This window comes from Siniperca chuatsi, linkage group LG9 (genome assembly GCF_020085105.1).
Source record: "Siniperca chuatsi isolate FFG_IHB_CAS linkage group LG9, ASM2008510v1, whole genome shotgun sequence".
NCBI classification, from domain to species: domain Eukaryota; kingdom Metazoa; phylum Chordata; class Actinopteri; order Centrarchiformes; family Sinipercidae; genus Siniperca; species Siniperca chuatsi.
Window position 1 is genome coordinate 23769908 of NC_058050.1, and position 25133 is coordinate 23795040.

Below are 25133 nucleotides of genomic sequence, written 5' to 3' on the forward strand. Positions count from 1 at the left end.
CTCGCACTTGTAAACGTTACATTTTTAAAAGGTGTGGTTGGGTAAAGAAAACATGTTATGAGGATGATAAAGTTATATGATAGAATGATCAAATTAAAGAACACCTTTAGGCTACAAAATAAAGTGTATTAATATATCAACGTATACATTAGCAGAACAACATCGAGCCACCGGTCCCTTATGTCCAAATCAACAATAAATTCCTTTTCTGTACACAGACACTTTTTGCAGCCTTTAAATACAACTGATTACCATTTATGAACAGTCGCCTTCCTCAGTGTAGACTTACCAGCACTAACCAGAAAAGAGGACAAAACTCAGACATTAAAGAAAAATGGGTGACAGTAAATAAAAGTCTGAACACCGTGTCAGGTGCAACAGGCTAGACACTTCTTATGGAAGACAGCAGAATAAAGCATCGTCAAGGCAGCCATCACAGAAATGTATAAACAATAAAAACTCCACTGCAGCCAGCAAAGACACAGCAAAATGAATTAATCCTTAATTTTCAATGCATAATATTGTCCACTCAACCTCTCTGTCCCACTGTGCTCCTCAAAGTTGTCAAACATTTTTCGGTGAATGAGTGCTCTGCAGTCACAATTAGGGATTATTGTCTAAAACAGCAGAACGCCCTCACACACCTGACTGAAGGTAGAAGTTCCTAAGTGAACGTACCTACACAACATTGCTCCTTCTCTGCGGTTTTGTTTTTACTCTGATACATTTCAAGTTGCCTCCGTCACAAAGTACAATACTTGAGATGAAAAATACTTAACTAAAAGTAAAATTCCGGATTTTTTTAATTTGAAAAAACAACTTTGTAACAGTAATGAGAGTTAATATAATTCATTACTCCTCCCCCCTGGTCATATGTATGTTCATGTTATTCTGTCCATCCCCTGTGGAGTACCTGTCAATCATAATGATAAACAAGTTGCGTGGCCTAACCAGAAAGGTCACTGTAGAGTAGGCTGGTGCTTCACAGTGACTTTGTGTGTTTAACATGGTATCCATCCTAAGTCAAAAATTTCAGTCTATTTACTCCAAATATTATATAATTTCACTTGAGCTAAAATCCCCCTTACAAGAAGTATTTGGTATGTTACATCCACCCCTTTGTTAAGTTATACACCATTTTATGGCCTTTAAAAGTCATTGATTGATTTTTACTACCTTACTGTCTGCTCATACATGTGACAGTCTGTGAGATGCTCACAAAGAGCTGTCATCAGGTTGGAGTGTGTACAGTAGTATTAGTGTGTCTGTGCACAGTTGGCGGTTCAGTGTGGTTGCAGGGCAGAAAGGTAGAGCGTGTGTGTGTGTCAGGGAGTAATTGAGATGAATTGGTTTTAATGGATCTTTATGGGATGTTTGGAGTTATTTCTGTCTGAGGTCTCCTCTGGCGTCCTGGCTCCTCTGGAGGATGGCTTGGCCCTCCGCCCAGCGCTGAGGCTGTTGTACACTTTCTCCTCTGCTCTTTATTCTTGTGCTCTCTCACCCTGTCTCTCTCACTTTCCCTTTCTCTGTCGTGAGAGAGAGCGAGTGATTGTATGGCACAGAAAGAGTGAGTGAATGTTTGTGTTTCCTACCGCCCTGCTTCCCTCGCAGCGCTGTGATTTAACAGGGCCTCCGGTTCGCCGAGCACTCACCCCTCTCCGCTAATCGCAGAGTGCCACTTTAAAGGCCAGCGAGTAGTCAAGCCTCGTCCCGACTCTCATTTGTCAGTGAGATCACACACATCACACGCATGAGTTAGGACCCTGCGGTGACCGCGCAATTACAGGGTCGGCGGGAGGGAGCGTAGGCAGCGGATCCAGCGGCAAGGACGACTCCTCGGTGGCGGCACATAACTAAACTTTCTCTTCCTGTCGCATTTTGATGGATGGCCTGAGGGAAGAGGAGGCATACTATATGGGAAGGCGGGGAGTCACTTATCATTTAGCGTGTGTGTGTGTGTGTGTGTGTGTGTGTGCATACAGTACTAGCACAGCAGATTTTGTTTTTGTCATCACCACTATTTTTAAAGTATTCTCGACCAATTTAGTGGCGTAAAAATACAGATCCAACAAATAAGTATTGGCAACTTCTTCTCGCATCTGTTTTGAAAACTTTGAAAGTACATTATGTGATTCTGCACCAGTCAAACCGCAGCCCAGTTTAGCTCCAAATATGGACTGTTTTTATTCACTTCTCATCCCCATAGTCTGTACACTGTCCTTTTAGAATGAATTAGTGCTCTGTGATAACTACATACTGTATAAATATGCCACTGTTTTTCTAGATATCTTTTTTCTCCATATGCATGTGCCCTCTTTTCGCTAAGATGACACTTTAGTGCCAAAATACCACGACAGCATCAGCAGCAGGAGGCAACCTGTGAAAGTAACTAGCTCTCACTATCAGAAGATGTAAATCAATCAATCGTGAATAAGCAGTGTATGAAAAGCCGTGTGTGTCTACATGTGTGGGTGTGTACTTGCACACACTATATACACGTGCATATGTGAGTGTATGTGTGTGTGTGAGAGAGAGAGAGAGAGAGTGTATATATGCCGAGAGAGTGACAGCTCTGACCTTAGTCTCTGAGGCCATGCCAGGTCATTGGCCGCCAGCCTCTGAGTGGTGAGGCCACATAGTGGGAAGCGCTGTGACTGAGAGCATAGGCTTCATGAAAGCAGAGTAGGATAAATGGATGATTTGAGGGATGGATGGAGGGAGGAAAAGAGAAAAATGGGTGACGGGGATAAGATGAACCACAGCAGGGAGGGATGATGGAGTCAGGAAGAACAGGAAGGAAGGAGACTGATGGAGGAAGAGATGGAGCGAATGCAGGAGGACGAGCTCCATGCTGCTCATTAGGTTTGGGTGTGTATGGGAATGGCAGTAAACATGACATTTCCTCTGCAGCCAGCGGAACGACTCCGGCATCTAATGACAGCCCTGCAGCACAATGAGTAGTAAAGCTGCAGCCACCAGAGCTGTCGCCCAGCCCTACTACCACCAGCCGCCAACTACCAGGAGCCCTGGTTTTGACTCAGAACCACGGCCAAGGCAGAGAGGAGGGTGTATCAAGCCAGAAACTTACAGAAGTGAGATGCTGGCTTGATAAATACAGAACTGTAATCAACCTTAAATATTCCACCAACTTTAAAAAGGGTACCCTCTAATGTTAGTGTGGGGCCAAATTATGGCCCCATTTTCTTACTAAATTGAATCTCTAACCTTAGTAACATTCAGGTTTTTTCAGTCAGATGCTGCATGATGCAATTACAAGTTTATCTACTCAGACTTAAGTTGGCAAGTGTCCACCCTCCACTGAGATGAAACTGGTGTCATTGAGGTGTCCTAGCTGGCGTTTAAATCGAGCACGGCTCCGGGTGTGTATCTTTGTTTTGTCATGTAATTATTGTCTGAGAAAATTTTCGTAGTAAATGATAAGTTGACTAATTTATAGCCTGACTTCCTTGGAGATTGTTGGCTTTTCTCAGAAGCTAGACAGTGTTAGGAAACATTCAAAATTTATGCTTGACTTAGTCCAAGAATATTGTGTAGTACAGCAGATGAATCATCACAGAGCAAATCAAAATATAACAAAAGTAATGAAAATAGAATAAAACAAACCATAAAATGAATACATTGTAACAACACAAATCGGTTTCCTATTCACTGGAATTGCACAATACAGCAACTCCAACACTTTCTCATTTGCTCTCTTTACTTATTTCATTAGTTTTCCCAATGCCGGTATTTTCATGCATATCCATTAGTCATCAGTCATTACCCCACAGCCGTTATTTTGCAGTAAAATTTCCCTTTGGCTTTGGTTAGTCTTTGAAAGAACACTGCCTCACTAGCACGACAGGATCTATTTCAAACTGAACCCACATTCAGGACCTGTTCAGCCTCATACTCAGTTCTATCCTTATGTTGGGATTTACAGTGTTTAAAGGGGGCACCTACTTGCGTAGGTGCGATCAATGAATTATGAATTATCAGAATTATCAAAGATTATAATAAATAACTTTAATGAATAAAGTCCTCGGGGCACCACTCTTCTTAAAGAAGAGAAATGATTGGTTAATTGATTGAGTCTCATAAAATACACTAAACAATCAATTTGGAACTCAGATTAATAATTACATTAATAACTATAACCAAATTACCACTTATAGCTAGTTGGTTGAAAGATTTGTAGATTTGAAATTACTCACACTTGTGCAACATAAAATAAGCATAATTATACACACACATTTATTTAAAAGAGAAACAAAGCAAAAACACACAATATGAAGACTCTGAACACTAAACTACAGAACAAAGGTTGTGCGTGCGTGCGTGCGTGCGTGCGCAGGTCTGGGTGTGCGCCAAAAGGAATGTGTGTATGTTGTTTTTTTTGTTCTGCCTCTGTATGTCTCGCGTGCACGAGCAGGAACCCACGTGGTCAGAAACAAAGGAACATGTGGAGCGGGAGCTTTAAAGTTTTTCTCTGCCAAACAAGAGGTGTATGTGTGTGGTCTTAGGATAACGGTGCCAAGTTAAAAGGAGTTAGTTTGCATGCAAAGACTGTTTGTGTGGAGCATAACATAAACTAACATCAACTTAGAGTGTGGCTATCAAATGAACCTGACAGATAAACACGTTACAAGAACAAAAACTCAGAAAAAAACACATCAGTAACGTCACATGTACAAAAGTTAAACAGTCCTTTGCTTAGCTAAATACACTGTTAATCTATGCTATGCCCACTTGTTAACGTTATCCGTCCGTGGGAGGAAAAGAGAGGTGGCCTTGTTTGCTGCTATTAGTTGGTGGTCAGTCTGTTGTAGACGAGCCAAGCTGGGAAGAATTGTGGTTCTGCTGCGGAAGCGTCTTTTGCTGTGCAGTGTCTGCTTGTAGAGATCGTAGGAAGCCGGTCACTCTGTCTGTGGTTGTCCTTACAGAGTTAACTTGCTTCGTGCTTCTTAAAGTTAGCTAGCAGGCTTTGTGCAGTAGCCTTTGGCGCTAAACTTTATTGCAAATATCTAATAGGCCTTCGCAGTGCTTTAGTAGTTCAGGAGACTTCTGCTGCGTGTTTCTGTTCTGAGCAGATTACATAGCGAAGCCAGAAGGAGAGAGTTAAGGTGGGTGTCTGCTGGTGAGCAGGGCACACTGAGAGGGGGCTGACCACAGCGGTCTGCCGCAGTGAAAGATTCCAGGAGAAAGAGTGACAGAACAAAGCATCGCTGACCTTTTTATCGACCTAGTGACACTCGGGTCACAGGTCAGACTGGCCAATGCTGCGTTCAATGGCTCTCAGGACTGGGACAAAAGAGAATGCAGTCTCCTAACAAAAGTTCAGTTAACAAATCACCCAAATGAATGAATTCATCTGTGGAGTCCCAACACTTAACTCATCATCTCTGTTTTTTCCCCTCTGGTGTCTCTTTTTAGATTGTCTACCCTTTTCCGTTGTCACTATCTGCCTTAATATTTGTGCATAGTCTGATATTTCCTCTAAACAACCTCTTCTCACTGCTCTTACTTTAGTAAGGGGATGCTCTTTGATTCACAGGACACGAGCGTCTCAGGAATAATCTCATCAGGCACGAGTCCATGGTGTAAAACCATAACACAACATGTCTTTCTGTGGTTGTATTGAAAGATTCATGACATTTTCAACTGTTCTGTCCTTACTCAAGGCATATAATTTCTCCCCTTGGTTGCATCTAATGGATCATCTTCTTACAGTGTCCGATGTACTTCCCGTGGCTCCACTGCTGTTTTAAAAGTAACAGCTTTGCCCCTGTTCAGAGTCCCAATTTTACCGACATGAAATGGGGTTGTCGTGGGCAAATAAGATGACTTTTGGAAAAAAAAGTTCAAACCGCGCGATGAGAGTGAATGGTTCTGTCTCATCCAGCAACCGGAAGCAACTGGGTTAAAGGCTACAGCCACAATTACTATGTAGAAGGTCGAGTGCTGTCACAGTCTACTGTCAGAGATGTAAAAACGACTCCGTGTGAGTGGCTTTTTTTTTGTCTCTTGAAACTGTGTGTAATTGAAACTCAGGCAGTGAGGTGAGTTGAATGAGTTGGACAGTTGAGGTGTAAGGTCGGCCTTGATTTGTTTGCAATCTGACAACAGAGGCCATTACACTCGCCCTTTTGTATAGAATGTGAATACAGTGAATACACTGAAGCAGACAGAGAAATGAGTACCCAAAAGATCTTTATAGAGACAAATGTAAAACTACTTGTGCTTTTTGTCTCACATGAATAGATTTTTAGCCATGCTAGCTGCGTGGCTCAAAGGGTGGCGAAGAGCCGGTCGGTCGGGCCACGACTTTGGTTCAGACTGAACTGTTGGATGGATTACCGTGAAATTTAGTACATCCCAATATCTACTAGATGGATTGACAAAACATTTTTTAAAGAAATTTATGGTTCACAGAGAATGAATCCTAATGTCTTTGGTGTTCCCCTGACTTTTGCTCTAGCACCACTGTGAGGTTGACATGTGCCTCAACAACTGTATGGATTGTAGGGGTACCCAAAATTCACAGTTCGGTATGTACCTCGGCTTTAGGGTCACGGTTCAGTACAAAAGGTCAAGGTGGGGGCCTTGTCACTGTCTTTAGGAAGCATTTAAAGTGTAACCTCATAGCTTGCAATGATTTTTCCTCTTCTGAAGTGCTCATATTTAAACTTGGTGGCCCCCTCCTGGTCATATTTGCTATTATTTATCGCCCCCCTAAACCAGCTGGCTCTACTGGTAACCTGTCACAACATATCAAGCCTGTTGCAAGAAATCGTGGTGTCCTGTTTGATAGCAATTTATGTTTTGAGCAACATATCACTAAGCTTGTCCAATCATGTTTTTATCACCTCAGAAACATTGCAAAAATCCGATCTATTCTAAATCTTAGTGATGCAGAAACTGTTGTACATGCTTTTATCTCCTCGCGCCTTGATTATTGTAACAGCCTGTTCACTTGTCTTAATCAAAAAACTTTGACACGACTTCAGACTGTACAAAACTCAGCTGCTAGGTTGTTAACCAGGACCAAGAAGTACGACCACATCACACCTGTTTTAGCCTCTTTACATTGGCTGCCTATTTGTTTTAGGATTGATTTTAAGATCTTATTGATTTAAGGCTCTTCGTGGCCTGGCTCCAGACTATATTTTAGACCTTGTAATCCCTTATGAACCTTCACGTAGTTTGAGATCTTTGGGCAGGGGTCTCCTGTCTGTTCCTGAGTCCTGAGGATGAAAACTAAGGGGGACAGAGCTTTTGCTATCAGGGCCCCGAGGCTCTGGAACAACTTGACTGAAGAAATTAGGTTGTCTGAGTCAGTGTCTTTGTTTAAGTCTCTTCTCAAAACGCATTTTTATCTGAAAGCATATCCTGATTTTACCTGAACTGGCTGTTTATTTTATTGTTTATTTTATTGCTTTTGTGTATTTTATGTATTTTATTTCTTAATATTTTGTAGGCACAACAGACTGACCAAAATGATTGGCATGGAATCTGAGAGCCTGCCTGAACGCTGTGAGGAGAAGGACCCTCCTTTCAGTCTGTTTTTGTCTCATTCCACTAATCAACACATTCGGGTGACGCTGTCGTAAATGACGTTTGAAGTGTTTCCAGACATACCCGACTTCAGTTGAACAATGTCGGAATACAGTTTGACACTTATAGTTGCCCATTGTAACTAACCAGGAAACCGTAATGCTCCCATACAATGGCTCTAAATGTCACGGGAGGGTCCTCCAGCTCTGGTCTCTCAGTTGGAGGCAGCTACACTACAGGAGCTAACCGGGCAAGCGACTAGGATGCTACAGCTGATAGAAAACAGATAGAAAACTGCCAAAACATTCCGGGTAGAACTCGCGCTCTAGAATTTCTGTTCCGCGTGCTTGTAGTCGACATAAGTAGACTATTTTGACAGTAATAGTTTGGGTTACAGGGCATACCAATCCGATTTTCCCCTAATGAATGGCCATGAAATTTGGCACCAATATCCATGGTGTCCAGAGGATGAATCCTAATAATTTTGGTGAGATCTTAACTTTTCCTCCAGTGGTGTCATCAGGTCAAAATTTGTATTTGTCGAATACTTTGGTTTATGACCAAATACCTGCCAAAGCTGTACTTTCTGTGTTTAGTGCTAATTAGCAAATGTTAGCATGCTAACATACTAATCTAAGATGGTGAACACTAAACACTGTAAACACTACACCTAATAAACATCTGCATGTTAACATTTTCAGTGTGAGCACCTGCATGTTGACGTTGGCGTGGTTGTGGACTCTTAAGCTTAATTTATGCTTCTGCGTTAAGACGTGCAGAGCTGCACTGTAGGCCATGCTGTAGCCAACCTGTGCCTCCGCAAAAATGTAACTACACGTCAGGGTTATGGCGATAACGGAAATCCCACGTGGGGACAACAAGAACTGTGATTAGTCAACTTGGGCTGCTTGTTTCTTTTTGTCTACAAGTTTCCAATGTCCGTAGAGATTGTTGAAATTGAAAACAACATGAACCAAGTTGAAAAAACTTGGATATCTTGATCAGGAAGACTCCTCAACAAATCTAGCAAAGTCATCTCCACTACAAACCTTCTGATCACCACGATCACTCTGTATCACAGTGAAGAAAACAACTTAAATACGACTGCACAGAATTGTCTTATATTCAGTAATGAAACAAGGCAGACCTTCCTACCAACGCATGTATCACTAAGTCAATGAAAGAATGTAAACAGTTAGTGTGGGAAATATAATTAATGCACAATGCAGCCTAATCATGTACAATACAGGCGTCTTATGTTGTGGTGAAGTTATCAACAGGAGAAATCTGACTGTAAACTATTATAAACAACTATAAATCAAAACTCATGCCATACACCAGCATAGGCAGCTGTTATATTCAAAAATGCAGGAATGTAACCAAATCTCTCTGGTTATATACCCTACTAAGTTCATAGGGCAATATGTAAAATATTCAGTAGTCATTGTTTTCATTTAATAGTGTGTATTTTTTTCTTTTTCCTCTGTGACTGAAATGCAGCGACTTCAAATGAACTGCATTACCTACTGTGCTAGTGCACCCGGTGCCACTTTGCTGTCCCAGACATTACCACATTTTGCCTTTTTTTTTTTTTTTTTTACATATTGTCATGTTATGCATTGGCATGCATTGCTACTTCTAGAATAGCCTACCCTGAATTAGTTTATGCCAGCTAGTGGACACTTTGCCAGTGAAATGTCACTACGCAGCAGGGTTGTGGCACAAGTCTATTAACTTGGCCACAGGCCCCAGAGTCTGAAATTCTGTCCCACGATATTGTAAAAACAGTGGCAGGCTCCTTTTGTGTCTAACGCTTCTAAAGAGTGCACTCCTGATGCAGCGAATACTATGAATGGTGTCCCCTCAGGGAGGTGACCAACAGGGATATCAGATGAGGAATGGGTTCAGCATCAGGGCGGGGTAGATGATTGGGCAGCACTGCACCTGTATGAGTCATCGCTCCAAGGCGAACTCAACAGCAACATGTCATATCTATCAAGACATCGCCTTACTCTCAACCCCTCGCTTGATTCCTCCTCACTGTGCAGACTGCCAACTGTTGTTATTGTCTTCCAATGTTGTTATTAACTTCCACATTCCTGAAGATAGTGTCATATAATCAGTGATTTTTGCACACTGATCTCATTCACCTCATCTGGTTAAAGATTGCTAAATATGTAGCCTCAGTAAACTGACATGAGCATTGAATTTAGCTTTTCTATACTAATGTTAAATGAAAAACTTTTTAATAATCTTTGCATTCCCGCTTGTAAATATCTCCGCACACAATACAAGGTCTTCCAATGTGCCCCACCAGGAAGAGGCATGTTGGCATCGCATCAAGTATTTGTGTCCTAGAGTTGCACAGTGCTGACTCATTTAGCCCCCAATACTAGTGTGTGATAGTGGTACAGTTTGCCACAGTTATTTAGTGCTTCACAGCCAAACCCAGGACCTCAGCAATGTAAACATTTGACTGTTAAGCATCAGCATGAAGCCCCAGAATGCCCCTGTGTTTGATACTATGTGGTCCTGTTGGAGGGAAAGAATGACAGGCCTAATTTACAGTGCCATATGAACATGTGATGCTTATTTTCAGTGGGTTATTTAGTTACGGTGGCTGTTTAGTTTGGTTTGTGGTTTTGAGGGAGAGGTATCTGATATTTACCCTCCGTATTTAAATCAAGAGTGTATTGTGTTTATTGTGTAGTGTCATTATTTCAGTGGAAAATCAACATATATTCCTTAACATGGACCAGGGATTCCACTCACACATATTAGTCTCTACACACATTAGTCTCTGATTCTGAGTTGATTTTCAGAGGTGTTTACCCAATTTATTGCTGGAAACAAACAGAAATACGACTGCGTAGAGGAGAGGAACGGTTTGCTGAAGTTGCAGAGAACATACATAGCTTTGGTTTGGACAAGTGGCAAGTGGATGAGATTATAGTAGTATTGGTTTTATGCTGTGGTAGATAACGGGTGGAGCAGAAGATCCTTCTGCAGTAATGTCAGGTTACAGAAAACCCAAATGCAAATGCCTGGGAGTCCAACCTCTAATGTCCGTGATTGTCCCGTTGGTCCTGTGTACCAGCCTAAATCAGCCCTCCAGCTCATACTGTTGTCATATCCATTTTATACATGCACACACGCACACAGCAACACAGCCAGACACACATGCAGCCTGAGGGTAGTAAGCAGATATAGCCTACCACAGCAGGCAGTATGTGAACCACTCATACTTGGTAACACCGGCCTCCCAGCCCACATACAGCCTCAACATGGCACCTCCAGTATTGTAAGTGTGTGCATCCATAATGCACCCAAACTCACACAGACCTTTAAGTCTGAGCACACATGTTAAGAGCAAACAGTGATGCCTTTCTTAGAGCGTGCAGTGAAAGCTTTTTGCATGTTACTAAAATCTTTTATGCCTTTCCCATTAGCCTGCCTGTAATTATGACACTGGATGAGTTCAACTTCAAACCTCTTTGAAATGTTCATAAATTACATGAGTACATTAAGCTTGCACATACAGTGTGAACATAGTGTACATAAATTACAATTTTGGATGTGTTATCACCCTCAGTCATAATTCCAGTGTATTTTCTGACTGTGCAACTGGTAACAGGTACTTGTTTGTACGTGTTAATATTATAAAAAAGGTTTACTTGATTTGAGTGATTTGGTTCTGCAGACAATCACCCGTTCACTACTAACAATGTTACGTCTGAACTCTGATGTGCATGAATTGGCCAACTTGCCCTATTTTAAAGTTGCAGATAATGCCAAACAAATCATTTAAAGGCACTGCTGGTTTGAAACGATGGAGGGGAATGCTGAACCTTCTTTAATCATCTTTATGTGTCTTTGTTTTTCAGTCAGTGGTGAAAACCGGACGTTTGCTCATCAGTCACGAGGCACCAATAACCGGTGGGTTTGCTGCTGAAATTAGCTCTACAGTACAGGTGAGTGTGTGCCAGTGTGTATGAGAACATACTGTATTTGATGAGGTTTTATTGGGATCTGTACCTCCCAGGGGATAGGAGGTGGTCTTCAAAGGTATTGGTCTTAATAGGTTGCAGTGGTTTTGTCAATAAAAGTCCACTTTATAATAAAGCTGAATGCCCCAAAGCAGTGGTTTTAAAACTGTGAGGCGTGTCTCCGCAGGGGGAAGAGTTGTATGGACGCATGGAGGGAGAGATGTGAGGCAAAGATACTGCATAAGGTTAAAGGGACAGGTGCATGCCAGTGTTCTAAAAACAACGAGAAGTTAGTTTCTGTGATTTTGCCACTTACAAACACAGTCAACAGATGGAGCAGCGGCAGTGCCTGTGAAACACAGCTCACAGAGGTGATTAGTTTAACTTCACCCCCAAATTCTGCTAGCTCCCTCCCTCCTAGAATATTTAAAAAATCCAGCAGAGGACTGCACCACTTCCTGCTTGTATCCACCAAAGTATTATGGGAACTGTAGTTCCAAAAATTGGAACATTATTATCCCAGATAGAAGTAAGAATAATAGGATGGACAAAATCCATTAGTATTAGATTAGATGTGTCAGATCATGTCTCATCAACATGGTTCTTATATCCCTGGAACACTGACACTCTCCTCTATCCATTCATATGCAGATATGTGCTCTGAGTTGAAAACCTGTGGTCATACAGGCAAAAAAAATCTAACAATTGTAAGTTGCATAAAACCATTATTCTAGAACATGTATAGTACCACTGACATGCAAACTAATTAATAATTTATTATTAATTAGTAGCCCAACTTATTCTGAAAAGTAATTGAGACTTTTCTTAAAGCCTCTAAACAAAAGGGAGTGAAAACCAAGCCAAAAAAAGCCAGTGGTTACAAAGGATTAATGCATACTAGAGGAGTAATTAGCATCTATAGAGAGCAGCTTCATTCTCAACAGTATCTGTAGCTGCATAGAAGGTGTTTTGTAAGTTTGAGAGTGTTGATACAGTGGGTCCAACAACCCATATATGGTTTACGAAATATTGCTTGTTGCTGGCAATACAAAAGGCCTGGACTCTGTAACCAAGACATGCCAGAGACAGCTGATGACAAATTCTGAGCTAAGTGTGATGCATGACTAAATGAAAAGTATTCCCCTTCCCATCATCCTAATTACATCTATTTTTGTGTGGTGAGAGTATTATCTTCAGTATGTGTGGGGTGTTTTCTCCCTGTGAGGCTCTTAGCAGTGAGTACCACTCTGTTCTCAATGAGCAATTTGTGTTACAACAATGACAACCCCTTAAGACCGCCTACTCAAAAGTCATCAGACTAATTGTATGCACGACACTGTATGTGTTACCTAGAGTGGTTTCCTTGTTAATGTGCATGAACGCAGTAAAATCAATCGATTCTCTCCTCATTTACCGTCAGTCAGATGTAGCTCTCTTCCCCCCTGTCAATGAGGGCATAAATGGCCGGTGAGTCATCCCCCTCATTTCCATGTTTCCATGTTTTCACATTGTGTACGGGTGATGTAAGTTGTTGGTGTGTTCACTGATTACATCGATCTGCAGTTTTCACATGGCCTCAGGCGATTTGGATATACTCACTGGAAAGAGAACTTTGGACTGGTTGATAGTTGTTTTAAAAGGATGCACCTTGATCTACAGGCCCCTATCACTATTATCAATATTACTTTATATTATAGATATTCCTTCTTCAAAGAGAAAGTGATATGCTTGTTTTGGCTTTCTCACGAATAAAAGGTATGATGGCCCACAGTAGCCTGTAATAGCCAATAAGCCATTCCACTTAAGCAATGTGTTCAGTTTTTTATGTATCTTGCTGGAGAGGGTAGTGAGGGAGGACTCAAATAGAAGTTCAGCCAGATTTTGGCAAAAATCCAAATTTTTGGTATATAACAAGCATATGGATGGACAGAAGAGAAGTGGATAATGCTGCTTGAGTGGTATGAGAGGATTTTGTGGCTGTTTTTATTGTTTTTCCTTCACCATGAAACTGGGTCACCATTGGAATCTATTGTAACCACTGAATCCTAGCTGACTACAGTCACCACTGTCTGCAAAGGACCAAGCTAAATCAAGCATTAAAAAAAAACGACAGGGGGTGAGTAGTTGATACAGATTTTGGGTGGAGCATTGTTTTAACTCTTTCCAGATAACAGGGTGAGGTCACAATCGCAGTGACTCACCATAAAATAACTGGGATGTGGTGTCGGCTGCACTTCAGAGCTGCACATTTTTGGGTAAAAAATAAGAATCATGACTTTCTCTCACAATTACTGAATTATCTCTTGTGTTGATACAGATAGAAGCACAACAAACAATATGATCATGACCAGTATTTTTACGTTTTTCTGTTATTGTGTCTGCCGCTATTTTAATGGGGTAACAATATATAAATAATACCTTTTTTAATAACCAATTCAATACAACACCAGAACAAACTCAAAACAGACTCAAAATTTAAGGTATACAGGAATAAACATACAAAACTAAACAAAAAACAGCATGCAGGCATTTTGATGGGACATGTGCGGCATAACTGCATATTAAACAGCGTTTTTAATACCGTGATTTTGATATGTATTGCTTTTTTCTTCTGTTTGAAAATTATTGCCGTACCGACCCATCCTGAAGGCACACACTTTGGGAACCACTGTGTGTAGTGCAGCCTTTTCATTTATTGCTGCAGCTTGAGGTTAAGTCATGAGTGCTTGGTTTTTGCTATCTCAAAAAACAAAATCAAAATGACAGTTTTAATTTGATTGTGCAGTCCTACTCAGCTTTGATAATGGGATGGGACACTATTACAAATACAGTTTTTAGCAGGCAGATTGAGTCACAGGTCCTCATCAACTACAGTAACATCCTGGGTTTCAGGATATTGGAGTCAGACTAATACAAATAATAAACAGCATTATGGATGTTAAAGGTCATAACTTGTACCACACCTCCTACTTTCCTAGTGTGGCCTTGTACCCCTCCCAGGCTCAAAATCAAGGGGACAAAAAGATAAACTGGCTGTCAGTATAGCCTGTATAGTCTAGGAACTGGGAGCGCTTTAGTCTATTATTTCTGGAGAGAGTGGCTTCAACGATTACCTGTCCACCTCGGGCCCTTCCATAAAGATCCATTTATGGATTTTATTTTCTCTTTTGTATAAAGAGCAGAGGGGAGTTTGGTAGGGCTTAGCTTCAGCCCTCGTGATTTAGTAATGTGTCATTGGCTGGCCCTTTTCTGAGTGTAGGGCAGAATGAGATGTGGCTAAAGACGATGCTCTCATGGACCAAAGGGATGCACAGAGAGAAATGGTGAATCACTGTCCTTGCCTTAACCCTCCAAACCACAACAGACTTGACTAAAGCTGATTCACATTCCAAAAATTACACTCTTAGGTTGATCATTTGGTTTCAGAAAAAAAGTAATTTTTTCCCCCATTGTTTGTCAAAGAAATGAATGAATGAAATGCTTTATAATTGTGACCACTTTGTATTTCAAGAACTCTTGGCTGCTTAGAGCAATTAGAAAAAAGTGCAGATAACATACCAAATGTACAATACAGTTATTAAAGATGGTAGTTGTCTTAATTACAGTTTATTCTCCACACAACCATATAGCACACAGCATTGAATCATATAGCATTGTCACTCAGGGGGTCTCAGAGTTTTCTGTGGGGCCCTTGGACTGCCTGGTTTTAGTTCCACTGGTATTGCTTTCCATTATTTGTGTGTAATTTAAGCCAACATCCAACATTCAATCCAGCACGTCCCACTGCGTTGTGGTACTGTTCTGGGACATGTTTCAAAGGCTGCCGACTCCACTCTGGCCCAGTTGGTTATAGCTGAAGATGAAGGCTTGCACGTTTTCTGCCATAAATGTCTTCTGAATCAGGATCAGACTACTAGTTGCCTGTCAGGCTTGTCTGAATGAGAAGCAGAGTAGGCCCAAGGCCTGGGGCATCGTCAGCCCAACTGTAAAAGTCATGGCAGTCCCTCCCCATGTCTTTCTTCATCTGGGGATACACTAAACTGCCTTCAAAGGACAGTGTTTATACAAGGGGGCTCCTTTAAAAGACTTGAGAATTGGATACAGGTACCACCACGTCGGGTAAGGGGGTTTTGGAGGTTATATAACAGTGGTCTGCTGCTGCTCATTACCCATCAGTTGCTCAGTAGCCCAAAGCCTGGTTCACTCATTAGCCATTTCTTACCTTCATATAACTGCTGCTCAACTTCTGAACTAAAATCACTAATGCAAGGCAATAGCATTTTATCTGTTGAGTTCAATGTCTACTTCAGTCATTCCAAGTCTTTTGACATACTGAATGTCTAAAGTAAAGAAATGCAAAGTCTTTGGCAGTGACCTCGTACAGGATCCTAGTGGCCTGAAGGTAGAAGCTCTTCCTGAACCTCTCATACCCCCTTTCCACCAATGCGTACCTAGTGCTAGTTCAAAGTTGGTTCAACTTGCGAGGGGTGGCTGTGGCTTAGTGGTAGAGCGGGTTGTCCACCAATCGGAAGGTCAGCGGTTTGATCCCGGCTTCCCCAGCCCAAATGTCGAAGTGTCCTTGGGCAAGACACTGAACCCCAAATTGCTCCTGAGGGCTTTGCCTTCTAAGAACCGGTTTGCTTTTCCACAAGCTATTATTTCACTATATATGTCTGTATACGTCGTAGGTTATGCTAGCTGGCTAGTATAGCATAGGGTTAGCGCTACATAGTGAGCCTCGGCTGTACATTATCAGATTTGGCTCAGCTAACATTAAAGATGAGCCACCATCAGTCAGCCTCAGCTGCACTGAGGCTCAGCCGTGCTTTGAGCTGAATGCAAACATTAAACTAACGCTTGGGTGCCCCGGTAGCTCACCTGGTAGAGCGTGCATCACAAGTCTGAGTCCTTACTGCAGCCGTCTGGGTTTGAGTCCAGCCCAGGCCCTTTGCTGCATGTCATCCCCTCTCTCTTCCCTGCCTTTCCTGTCTCTCTCTACTGTCACTGTCAAATAAAGCGGAAATGCCAAAAAGATAATCTTTAAAAAAAAAAAAAACTGACAGACATTCCCATAGATTATACAATACAGGCTATAGGTGATGAGTGTTGTTTGATCATAACATCATTTAGAGAAATTTAGAAACATTTTAAAGGATTGTTCTCAGCTGAAATCAAGCTGATTTGAAGGCCTGGCATTGTCTTAGCTGATATAGCAAGGGATATTGGCACTTTGCCGCCCCTGCAGGATGCAAGCGTTTTGGCACTGCCATGTTGACATATTTTTATTCTGACATTTAAGTATGTTACATATAATGATGCACTTCCCAAAAGATAAACACCCATTTGAATGAAATCTGAGTTGTGTGGCCACTCTCCGTCCAGCTGTGGTGGCAGGCAGTCAGACTACTGTACTTTTCTCCCACTTTCAGTGAATGTATTTAGAGGAGATTACAGATGTGATCCAGACAAAAGAGCAAACTCCCTGGTACTGTCTGACTGGTTGTCTGTAATTGGGCAGAGAATAGATCCTGAGGTTTTAATGTCGATGGACACGGATAATCACTTTGTTGCTTTCATCAATACATTGGGATGAAAAGAAAGCAAAGTACCTTGTGGTGTTATTTTGGGTCATTGGTAGGAACTTTTTTTCCTATAGTTATAAATACCTTGGGAAAAAGCTCATTCACTACATATCATGCCGTCAAATGAAAAATAGAGCTTTTCAGTCAAGCCTGCACAGAAGTACATTTATGGAAATGCTGTCTGTGATTGTGTGTTGATCTACACCTGAAAAGAAAAAAACCTCTTATGAGTGTAATGTTGTTTGGGCCATCCACCTGCCTCTCAATTCAGAGGATGATATCCATAATCCAGCTCTGCTCAAGTCTATTCAAGTACACTCATGTTCAACTTTGACATTCCCAAGTTTGTATGTTTCCAGTGAATGAGACTGAACTCTGCCCAAGAAAACACAATTTACCTGTCTAAGATAGGTGCCAGTTATGGCATGCATTAATGATGTTTAAATGCTCCTTAAAACATGACTGAACTGTTTTAGTGAGCTCATGGGTATAGAAACAGTCTTTTAATTGCTATCCACTTCTGAAGATGAAGACCCAAAGAAATCCATATCACAGTCATGGTGTAGCCTGCTGGAGGCGATGTGAACAGAAACACAAAACATGCTTGTAGTCTGCAGCATACTGTAGCACCACTCTTCAATAAGAGCCTTGCATTTTCAAAGAATGAGCTTTTAACAATCCAGAACCACTGGCTTTTTTTTTAACACTTTTTTTAATACACAACTGACTTTGATTGCACCTCAAAGACCCTAAGGCCATGGACATTTGTCAGCACATGAAAGCAATGTGCTCAAGCAAACGTAAAGGAGAGAAAATTGGAAAATACTAAGATTAGGCTTTCACGTCACCAGTGTCTGTTGTCAGGATTTGCCACAGCCTGATGGAAAGAACCAGTCTCAGGTTGTTCTGAAGTCCACAAGGAATGAGGAAACAGAGCAGTGAAGAGAAAAGGAGGGTTTGTTGTACTAGTTGTCTCCATTCAGTGTACATTCATTAAAGCTGGGTTGTGCATACTGCAAGTTCTAGGGTGCAGAAGTCCAGCTGCCAGGTGGATAGCAGTGCCAGCAGCTTAGAGGCAACCCCCCCCCCCATTGTGCTGACCTCTCTTCACTGGCTTTTTGTGTCAAATAATTGATTTTAAGATCTTACTGATGACTTGACTGATTTTAAAGGTGTGGTATGCGATTCTGGAGAAATCCATTACCATGACAAATACCATGATATAGAGCGAACAAAGACACAGCAAGTAATGTAACTATTGTTAGCCAGGTTGTGGGTTAGTAAACTGTTGCTGCGGTGAAGCTAACAGCCAGAGGACGAGACGGTTTCCCAGTGCCAGCAAACCAGCTCCAGACAGCGATACTCACAATTTTCCTGCTACTATAGCAAACATCACAACAGCAGCATATCTTGGCAAACTAGAAAGTAAGCTGAACATCCGTGAGCAAGTCATTTAACGTTACCTGTCACACAAATCATGGCTGGAATAGTGTTGTGTGGCTTGGTCCAAGCCACTTTGTTTATTTCCCATTTACAGAGCCAGCCAATTTGTATTTGTACAATACTTTTGATGTATGAGGAAGGCTAATGATGTTCTCATCATCCTCAGCTCTACTGAGCTGTGTTTATTGCTAATCAGCAAATGTTAGCATGCTAACACACAAAACTATGACGGTGAACATGGTAAACATTATACCTGCTAAACATTTAAACATCTAAACATTTTAGCAATGTTATTGTGCGCATGTTGATGCTGATGTTAGCATTTAGCTCAAAGCTCTGTACAACTGTGCCTAAATACAGCCTCACAGAGCTGAATTTAGTAATAGAACCCATGACCTGTCGTCCAGGCAGGAAAGCTCATTGTAACATGTAAACTCCACAGGCACACAGAGCAGCAAACGGCTGCTGCAGTCTCTCTCTGTCTCTCTTTCTCTTTCTTTTGTTGTGTTGTATTTTTACAGGCTGTAAAAAAAAAAAAAAAGTACCAAAGCACAAAAGGCTCCTCGTCAAGTCTGACATTCCCCTGGATTCTGCCAGATGTTTTATAAGAAATGAAATACATAGTGTGAAACATAAAAATTCTGCCCTGCCAAACACCAAACTGCTCTATGGCAGCCAATTGGTGGGTTCGTAATGTGGGATAACATGGATGGTGATGCTGTCAGTGTCACAAGAAACAGGTCAAAATCCGTTCTGTGTTTCTGTCAGCGACAGGTCTGTGCATGCACAAACAGGCAATACACAAAGAGGGTGCTGTGCAATTTTTTCTGAGTTAACTAGTATGATTTTGTTTCGGTTGCTTGAGTTGTTTGCAGGTCAGTTTAATATGAAAGAGGGTACTTCAGGTCTGTTTCCGCAAATGTGTGTGCATGCGTCCAAGTTTGTTCATTTAACTCATCAGGGGGTTTGTCCCATTTGGAGTGTTTTGGCCAACTTCATTCTGCTTTGTCTCCATGGGAAGAGGTCAAAAGCCAATATAGAGACATGAGTCATGGCTTGTTTTGCACTCTGGCCAAATTGCCTGAGCACTGGCCTGCTCTGAATTAACCATTTTGGCTTGTAGCATATAAGTCAGATATGGCAATAAAAATTAAATTAAGTTGTCAAGTTGTTGGATCAGTTCTAAAGTAGCAATTTTATGCTTGTTTTTTCCAATCAATATCCTATATCCCCTCTTAATTGTGTTGGAAACCGGGGATAAACTGCCCAATCATTGAGAAGGGGTAAACTAGACCCATGTCTTGATTGAACATACTGGTGACATGCAGCAGCCTCTTTTCTTTCTGTCAGTATGTTTACCAGTGTCAAACACTTAAGGATCAGAGCTGTTGCAGTCTGAACATTTTAACTTGGCTTCCCCGCCTGTATGAATGATGTTTGAGCACTGACAGCATTCAGCCAATAATGAGAGTATTTGTCCTCACTTGGGTTGTTTTTTTTTTCCTTGCAGGAGGAGTGCTTCCTTAACCTGGAGGCTCCCATCAGTAGGGTCTGTGGTTACGACACCCCCTTCCCTCACATCTTTGAACCCTTCTACATCCCAGACAAGTGGAAGTGCTTTGATGCAATCAAGAGGATGATCAACTACTGAACCCCTGTCAGGTAGGAAAGATCTGACAGCTTCCTTTGAAGGAAACTGATGAAGGGACATTATGTAATTTTCAAACACTTACTGTATATTAAGGCATGTCTCCAGTTTCCCTGTAATCTGCATTATTTATTCCAGTAATGTAGTTAAACTAACTGTGACCTACCATCAGTAACAAACAACTATCATTAGAGAGATAATTTAATTCCCCCCCGATTGATGTAGCGTTAATCTTTTAACCGGCGCAGCTTTTCTGGCCTTTATGGCACTGGTTTAGAACTTTAGAACTTTGTAGCCCAGGAAACTCCCAGATCAATTGCATGCGTTGTAAATCATCTCACGTCAACTCAGTCAATCAAATCTGTGCATAGCCATTGCGAGTTTAGTCAGTGGGTGAGGTACACACACAGGGAGAGACGAGTCGGAGAAGCTGAAACAATTAGCTGATTTAGTCGATCAAGAGAATATTAACCGGTAACAATTTCAGTTTTATTTTGTCTTCTATAATAGTAAACTGCTGGTTGACTTGGGCTCTGGAAAATTATGATGGGCATTTTTCACAATTTTTGATATTCTATTGACCAAATGATTCATCGAGTAATTAAGAAAATAATTAGCAGATTAATCATTAATGAAAAGTGTTGGTTGCAACTCTTAGTCAGTTCTCCTCAGTGACAGAAGTCCTGGCAAAACTGATATATCTCTCAACCCTACAAGGCCGTCAATGTGCTCAAGGATGTGCTTGTGTTTACTCTACATATGTGTTTAGAGGATCCCGAAGCACCTGTTTTGGGTGTATTCAGACCTGTATTTAGAGCTGCCGACTTGTAATCAGACCACCCAAGACTGATTTCAGTGCCAAGTGTTAACAGGGCCGACATGTCATGGATATGCCCCATATAGTTGTGTAACCTCATACTGCTATCTCATCCTGTAGGCATGTTATTGTCTTTCATTGGTTGCAGAAGTGTTGAATAATCCTTTGAGATGGGACTGTCAGTCTGCCTGACTCTTTCGTAATCCCTTTTTTAATTGTCAGTGTCATCTTGAGTTACAGCCATTCAACTGTTGGCCTTGATTAATAAGGTGAAAGGAGCCATTAATAAAATATTTAATTGAATCCAACACGTCGCCTCTCATCCTCACTGCTCACCATCTCCATCCAGCTCTACTTTTCCTCCTCATCTGCCATCCATAATGAATCACAAGATATTCCCTTTAACTTATTGAAACTCTCTCCTCTTCCAGAGCCAACTTCTGGTAGCCCTGGACTCCATGCTCTCTCCTTCTCCTCTTCATTCATCTAATCAGTGGAGAGCAGCCAGGAAAAGACACTTTGTTGACCATCCAATCAGGAAGCAGCATCCAGATGGGCTCCATGTCCCTCTGTCTCTCTGTCCAGCTAAATGACTGTTACAGTACCTCTGGATGAGGGGACTTCATTCTGTTGCAAGGGAAAAATGACTTCATACACTCTTTTCGGTGAAACATACAACATAATGCACATAATTTAATTTCCTCTTAAATAGGAGCTGGATACTGTGGGGATTATTTGGTTAAATTTGTGACTGTCTGCCTCTCTGTGCTGTTACTTTCGGTTTAGTGTGTTCAACTCTGCTCTAATCTTTATTTAGTTTGACATGAACTGGCCCTTATTGTATTAATATAATGGATCTGTGGTTTTTAAGGAAAATAAAGTAATCATAATTGGTGAAAACATTCGGTTTGGTGATTTGCATTGCTTCCAGTTTGTTGGGATTTTATGTTGTCATTTTGGCAGCAAAAAGCAAAGTTACTTGTCTTACCACTGTTCATGGGATTAAGAGAAATATATACCAGACTGGTAAAGTCTGCAAATTTGATCAATCTTCTGATGAAGTCTGGGAATTTACAACTTGTTGAATGCATTTATTGCATTCGATTTAGATTTTTCAGCCAGCTGCTCACCCTGTGCACCCTGTAGGCAAAACAGGAGAAGAAGAACTACCTTTTTTCCAGTTACAGTAAAACTTTGATTTAAAGATGTAAAATTGTAAAACTGCGGAAAAGTAATGGAATTTTACATCATGGCCACTGTGAAAATGTTTTTCCTGCTGTAAAGTTTTAAGACCTTTCCATTTTATCAGTGCATCCATGAGAAAATTGTCTGTCCTTTTTAAACTTCTTGTCCATCTCTTGCCATCAAAAATTTTGATATGGAACCAATCATGGCCATTGTTGGAGCTCTGTGTCCTTGAATCATAGGTAAACTATGACCGAAACGACAATGAAATCCGCCTGTCAGGAGTTAGAGTTCTGCCCATGTTTCCATTAGGAGACTCTGGTGAGAAACAATGGACAGGAAAAGTGGGGGAGAGAGAGGGGATGACATGCAGCAAAGGGCCGCAGGCTGGTGGACTTGGCCTTGTACATGGGGCACGAGCTTCACCAGGTGAGCTACTGGGGCGCCCTGGAAATATTTGGCTCTTAAGGCATACACCGGGGGCATTTTTTATTTTTATTATTTTTTTATTAATTAATTTGCATGCAATGTATTTTTTCAAACTGTTGTTTTTTTTCATGAGTAAGTTCATACGGAACGCAAATATTACAAGGCGAAAAAGCAACATCATGTTGACACACACAGTGAATAGTCATCGGACGGACGTCACGTCACAACTTATAATGGCGGACCTGTTTGATTTTGTTTTTGTCCAAAGAAGAAGCGCAGACAGTGAAAGCCTCCCCTCGGGCAGAAGTGTGTGATGGAGGTGGTGCTGCTGACCATCCTGCCCTGAGTGTCTGTGTGGGCAGAGGTAAAGATCATATTTGACAAGACACGCTGTCTACTGGAACAGCGCCAACCCCAAGGGAGTTTTAGTACGAGCTGGCGCGAATCTCTTATTGAACAAGTGTCGCAACTGTTGCAAATTCGGATCGCTGCCGGTATGAATAGTTTTGATGCGAAATATTCGCAGGCAAGTATTTCGTATTTTCATGCTGTTGATTTGTCGCGCCCCTCGGTGTGCAAGGGCCTTTAGCTTGTAACTGCTCCACTGTTCACCAGCTAGTCGCTTACTTTGTCCATCTGCCATTTGGTGCTGGATAGGTAGTGTACAGTAACCTGACGCACCAGATGGTTCGTTACACTGAACCATCTGAGAAGTCGAAACACTTGACGTGATTGGATGAACCATCTATCATCGTTTATCACGGGCTAACTTCAACCAATCAGATCAATGAACCATTTGACGTAGTAGGATGGCCAAAGCCAAAACAACTTTATTGATATTTCCAGGTGGATTTACCCATAAACTGCTTAAAGTTAGCTCTTTATATTCTTATTTTATAAATCAGCATTACAAGTAATTACTACTTTAGCAGTTTTTGTCAGACTCTCTCATGCACACAAACCTTCAGGTACTTACTGACACTTCAGTCCACTCCCATGTGAGTCTTTTATTTTTTTCTATTCATGCTGTTTTATTTGAAAAGCATGTTAAGACAAAGCACCTCGGCCCACTCATGCTAGTAGTTGTTGATGTAGTTTTGACAGCTCTCTCATTGCTTGTCCTCACTGTGTAACGTATTGCTGCCTCATGGTCATTCACTCCTCATGCAGTTTTAGCCTGTGGGGAAAGAATAATCAGCTTGCTAATGAAACATTTACAGTGGAGGCATAAGACAGACCAGCTAGACCAGATGGCCCGTGCCTCAAGGTCTTCGCTTTTAATTTGCGTCTCAAGTGCTGAACACAACCCATCAGTGGAGTTTAGTAGAAAGGTGAGAACGACTTCAAAGTGTGACTAATAAATGAACAGAGCAGCGTTTTCCCCATGGCACAGACTGGGCTTTTGAAAAGTAGGTGAGTATAGTGCAAACGTCTTGACAGGATGACTTCAAGTCAAATCTGGACACCAGATTGAGTCCTATGTTTTGGTCCCATGTAACACAGCCATCTGGAAAATCTTCTGATAAAATCAGGAATATTACTCAGTTTGTACTTTTGGCTATTACTTGTGTGGTAGTTGGAAATATTTTTAGAGTATAGAGATCAAGATGTGTGCTGCACTGCACTCAACTTACCCATTTTTTGGAGCAACTGCTTTCAATATGTCATTTTGTAAACAATTTGTGAAAGTGGTGGGAATGGCTTTGTGTGCAGTAGAAGAAAACTGCATCACTGATGTTTTTTGGGTATCCAAGTAATACATTCTGCAGCTAAGTAAAACCAGTTGGCAGCATGTATTTTGAATTGTGGCTTGTAAAAATAAATATATTTGGAATGGTTGCGTTAGAATTGAACTGTTGTATTTCACGGTAACAATGGCCAGACTTTTTATGCAGTACATACATGGCCCATCACCATATGAACTTTCAAAGGGAGACATTTGTAAATGTCGTCTTGGACTGGCTCAAAGCTGGAATGTATACTTGCCTTTGCGCCAAATCCTCACTCCCAGTTTCTTATAATCACTGGACTATGTTGGACTCCCTCTCACCTTGCCAGTGTGACACCTATCATAACCTTTTGGCAGTTTGCAGCACCCAGAATCAGCAGTTACAGGCAAAAGAGAGCAAAGATTCAGATGGTTTACCCAATGTAAAAAAAATTTAAACAATTCCACTAATAAGCGAATATCTGCTAAATCCTTATAAAGTTTCAGATAGGATTCTCAGCACTCTCCACCACAAACCCTGGTCAAAATGTAAAGATAAAATCACGTCTGTCATTTTGGTCTGGGTGAAAGCAGGGCTTTTAACCACGGTGGTGAGGCGGCCCGTCTTTTGGGCGGGGTGGCAAAGATGACCTCTGCTTGGTTGGAAGGCCATAATAGCATCTGTGCTCTGACAGTGTGTCATTACACACTATATTTACATGAAACGCAAAAACCAGGGGTGGTAGGTCACGACATGAAGCTACGGGGGGTGAAGATGCTC

At 41.5% G+C, this 25133-nt stretch overlaps 1 protein-coding gene across 1 annotated transcript in view; it reads left to right on the forward strand.

The window, feature by feature from the left end:
- bckdhb (branched chain keto acid dehydrogenase E1 subunit beta) overlaps positions 1 to 21932 on the forward strand; it is a 60331-nt gene extending 38399 nt beyond the window's left edge. Inside the window, exons 9-11 of the mRNA XM_044207847.1 lie at positions 11439 to 11525; positions 20076 to 20227; positions 21462 to 21932. Of these exons, the coding sequence (XP_044063782.1) occupies positions 11439 to 11525; positions 20076 to 20216 (228 nt within the window). The 3' untranslated portion in view covers positions 20217 to 20227; positions 21462 to 21932. The remainder of the gene's footprint in view (positions 1 to 11438; positions 11526 to 20075; positions 20228 to 21461) is intronic.
- The last annotated feature ends 3201 nt before the right edge of the window (positions 21933 to 25133 follow it).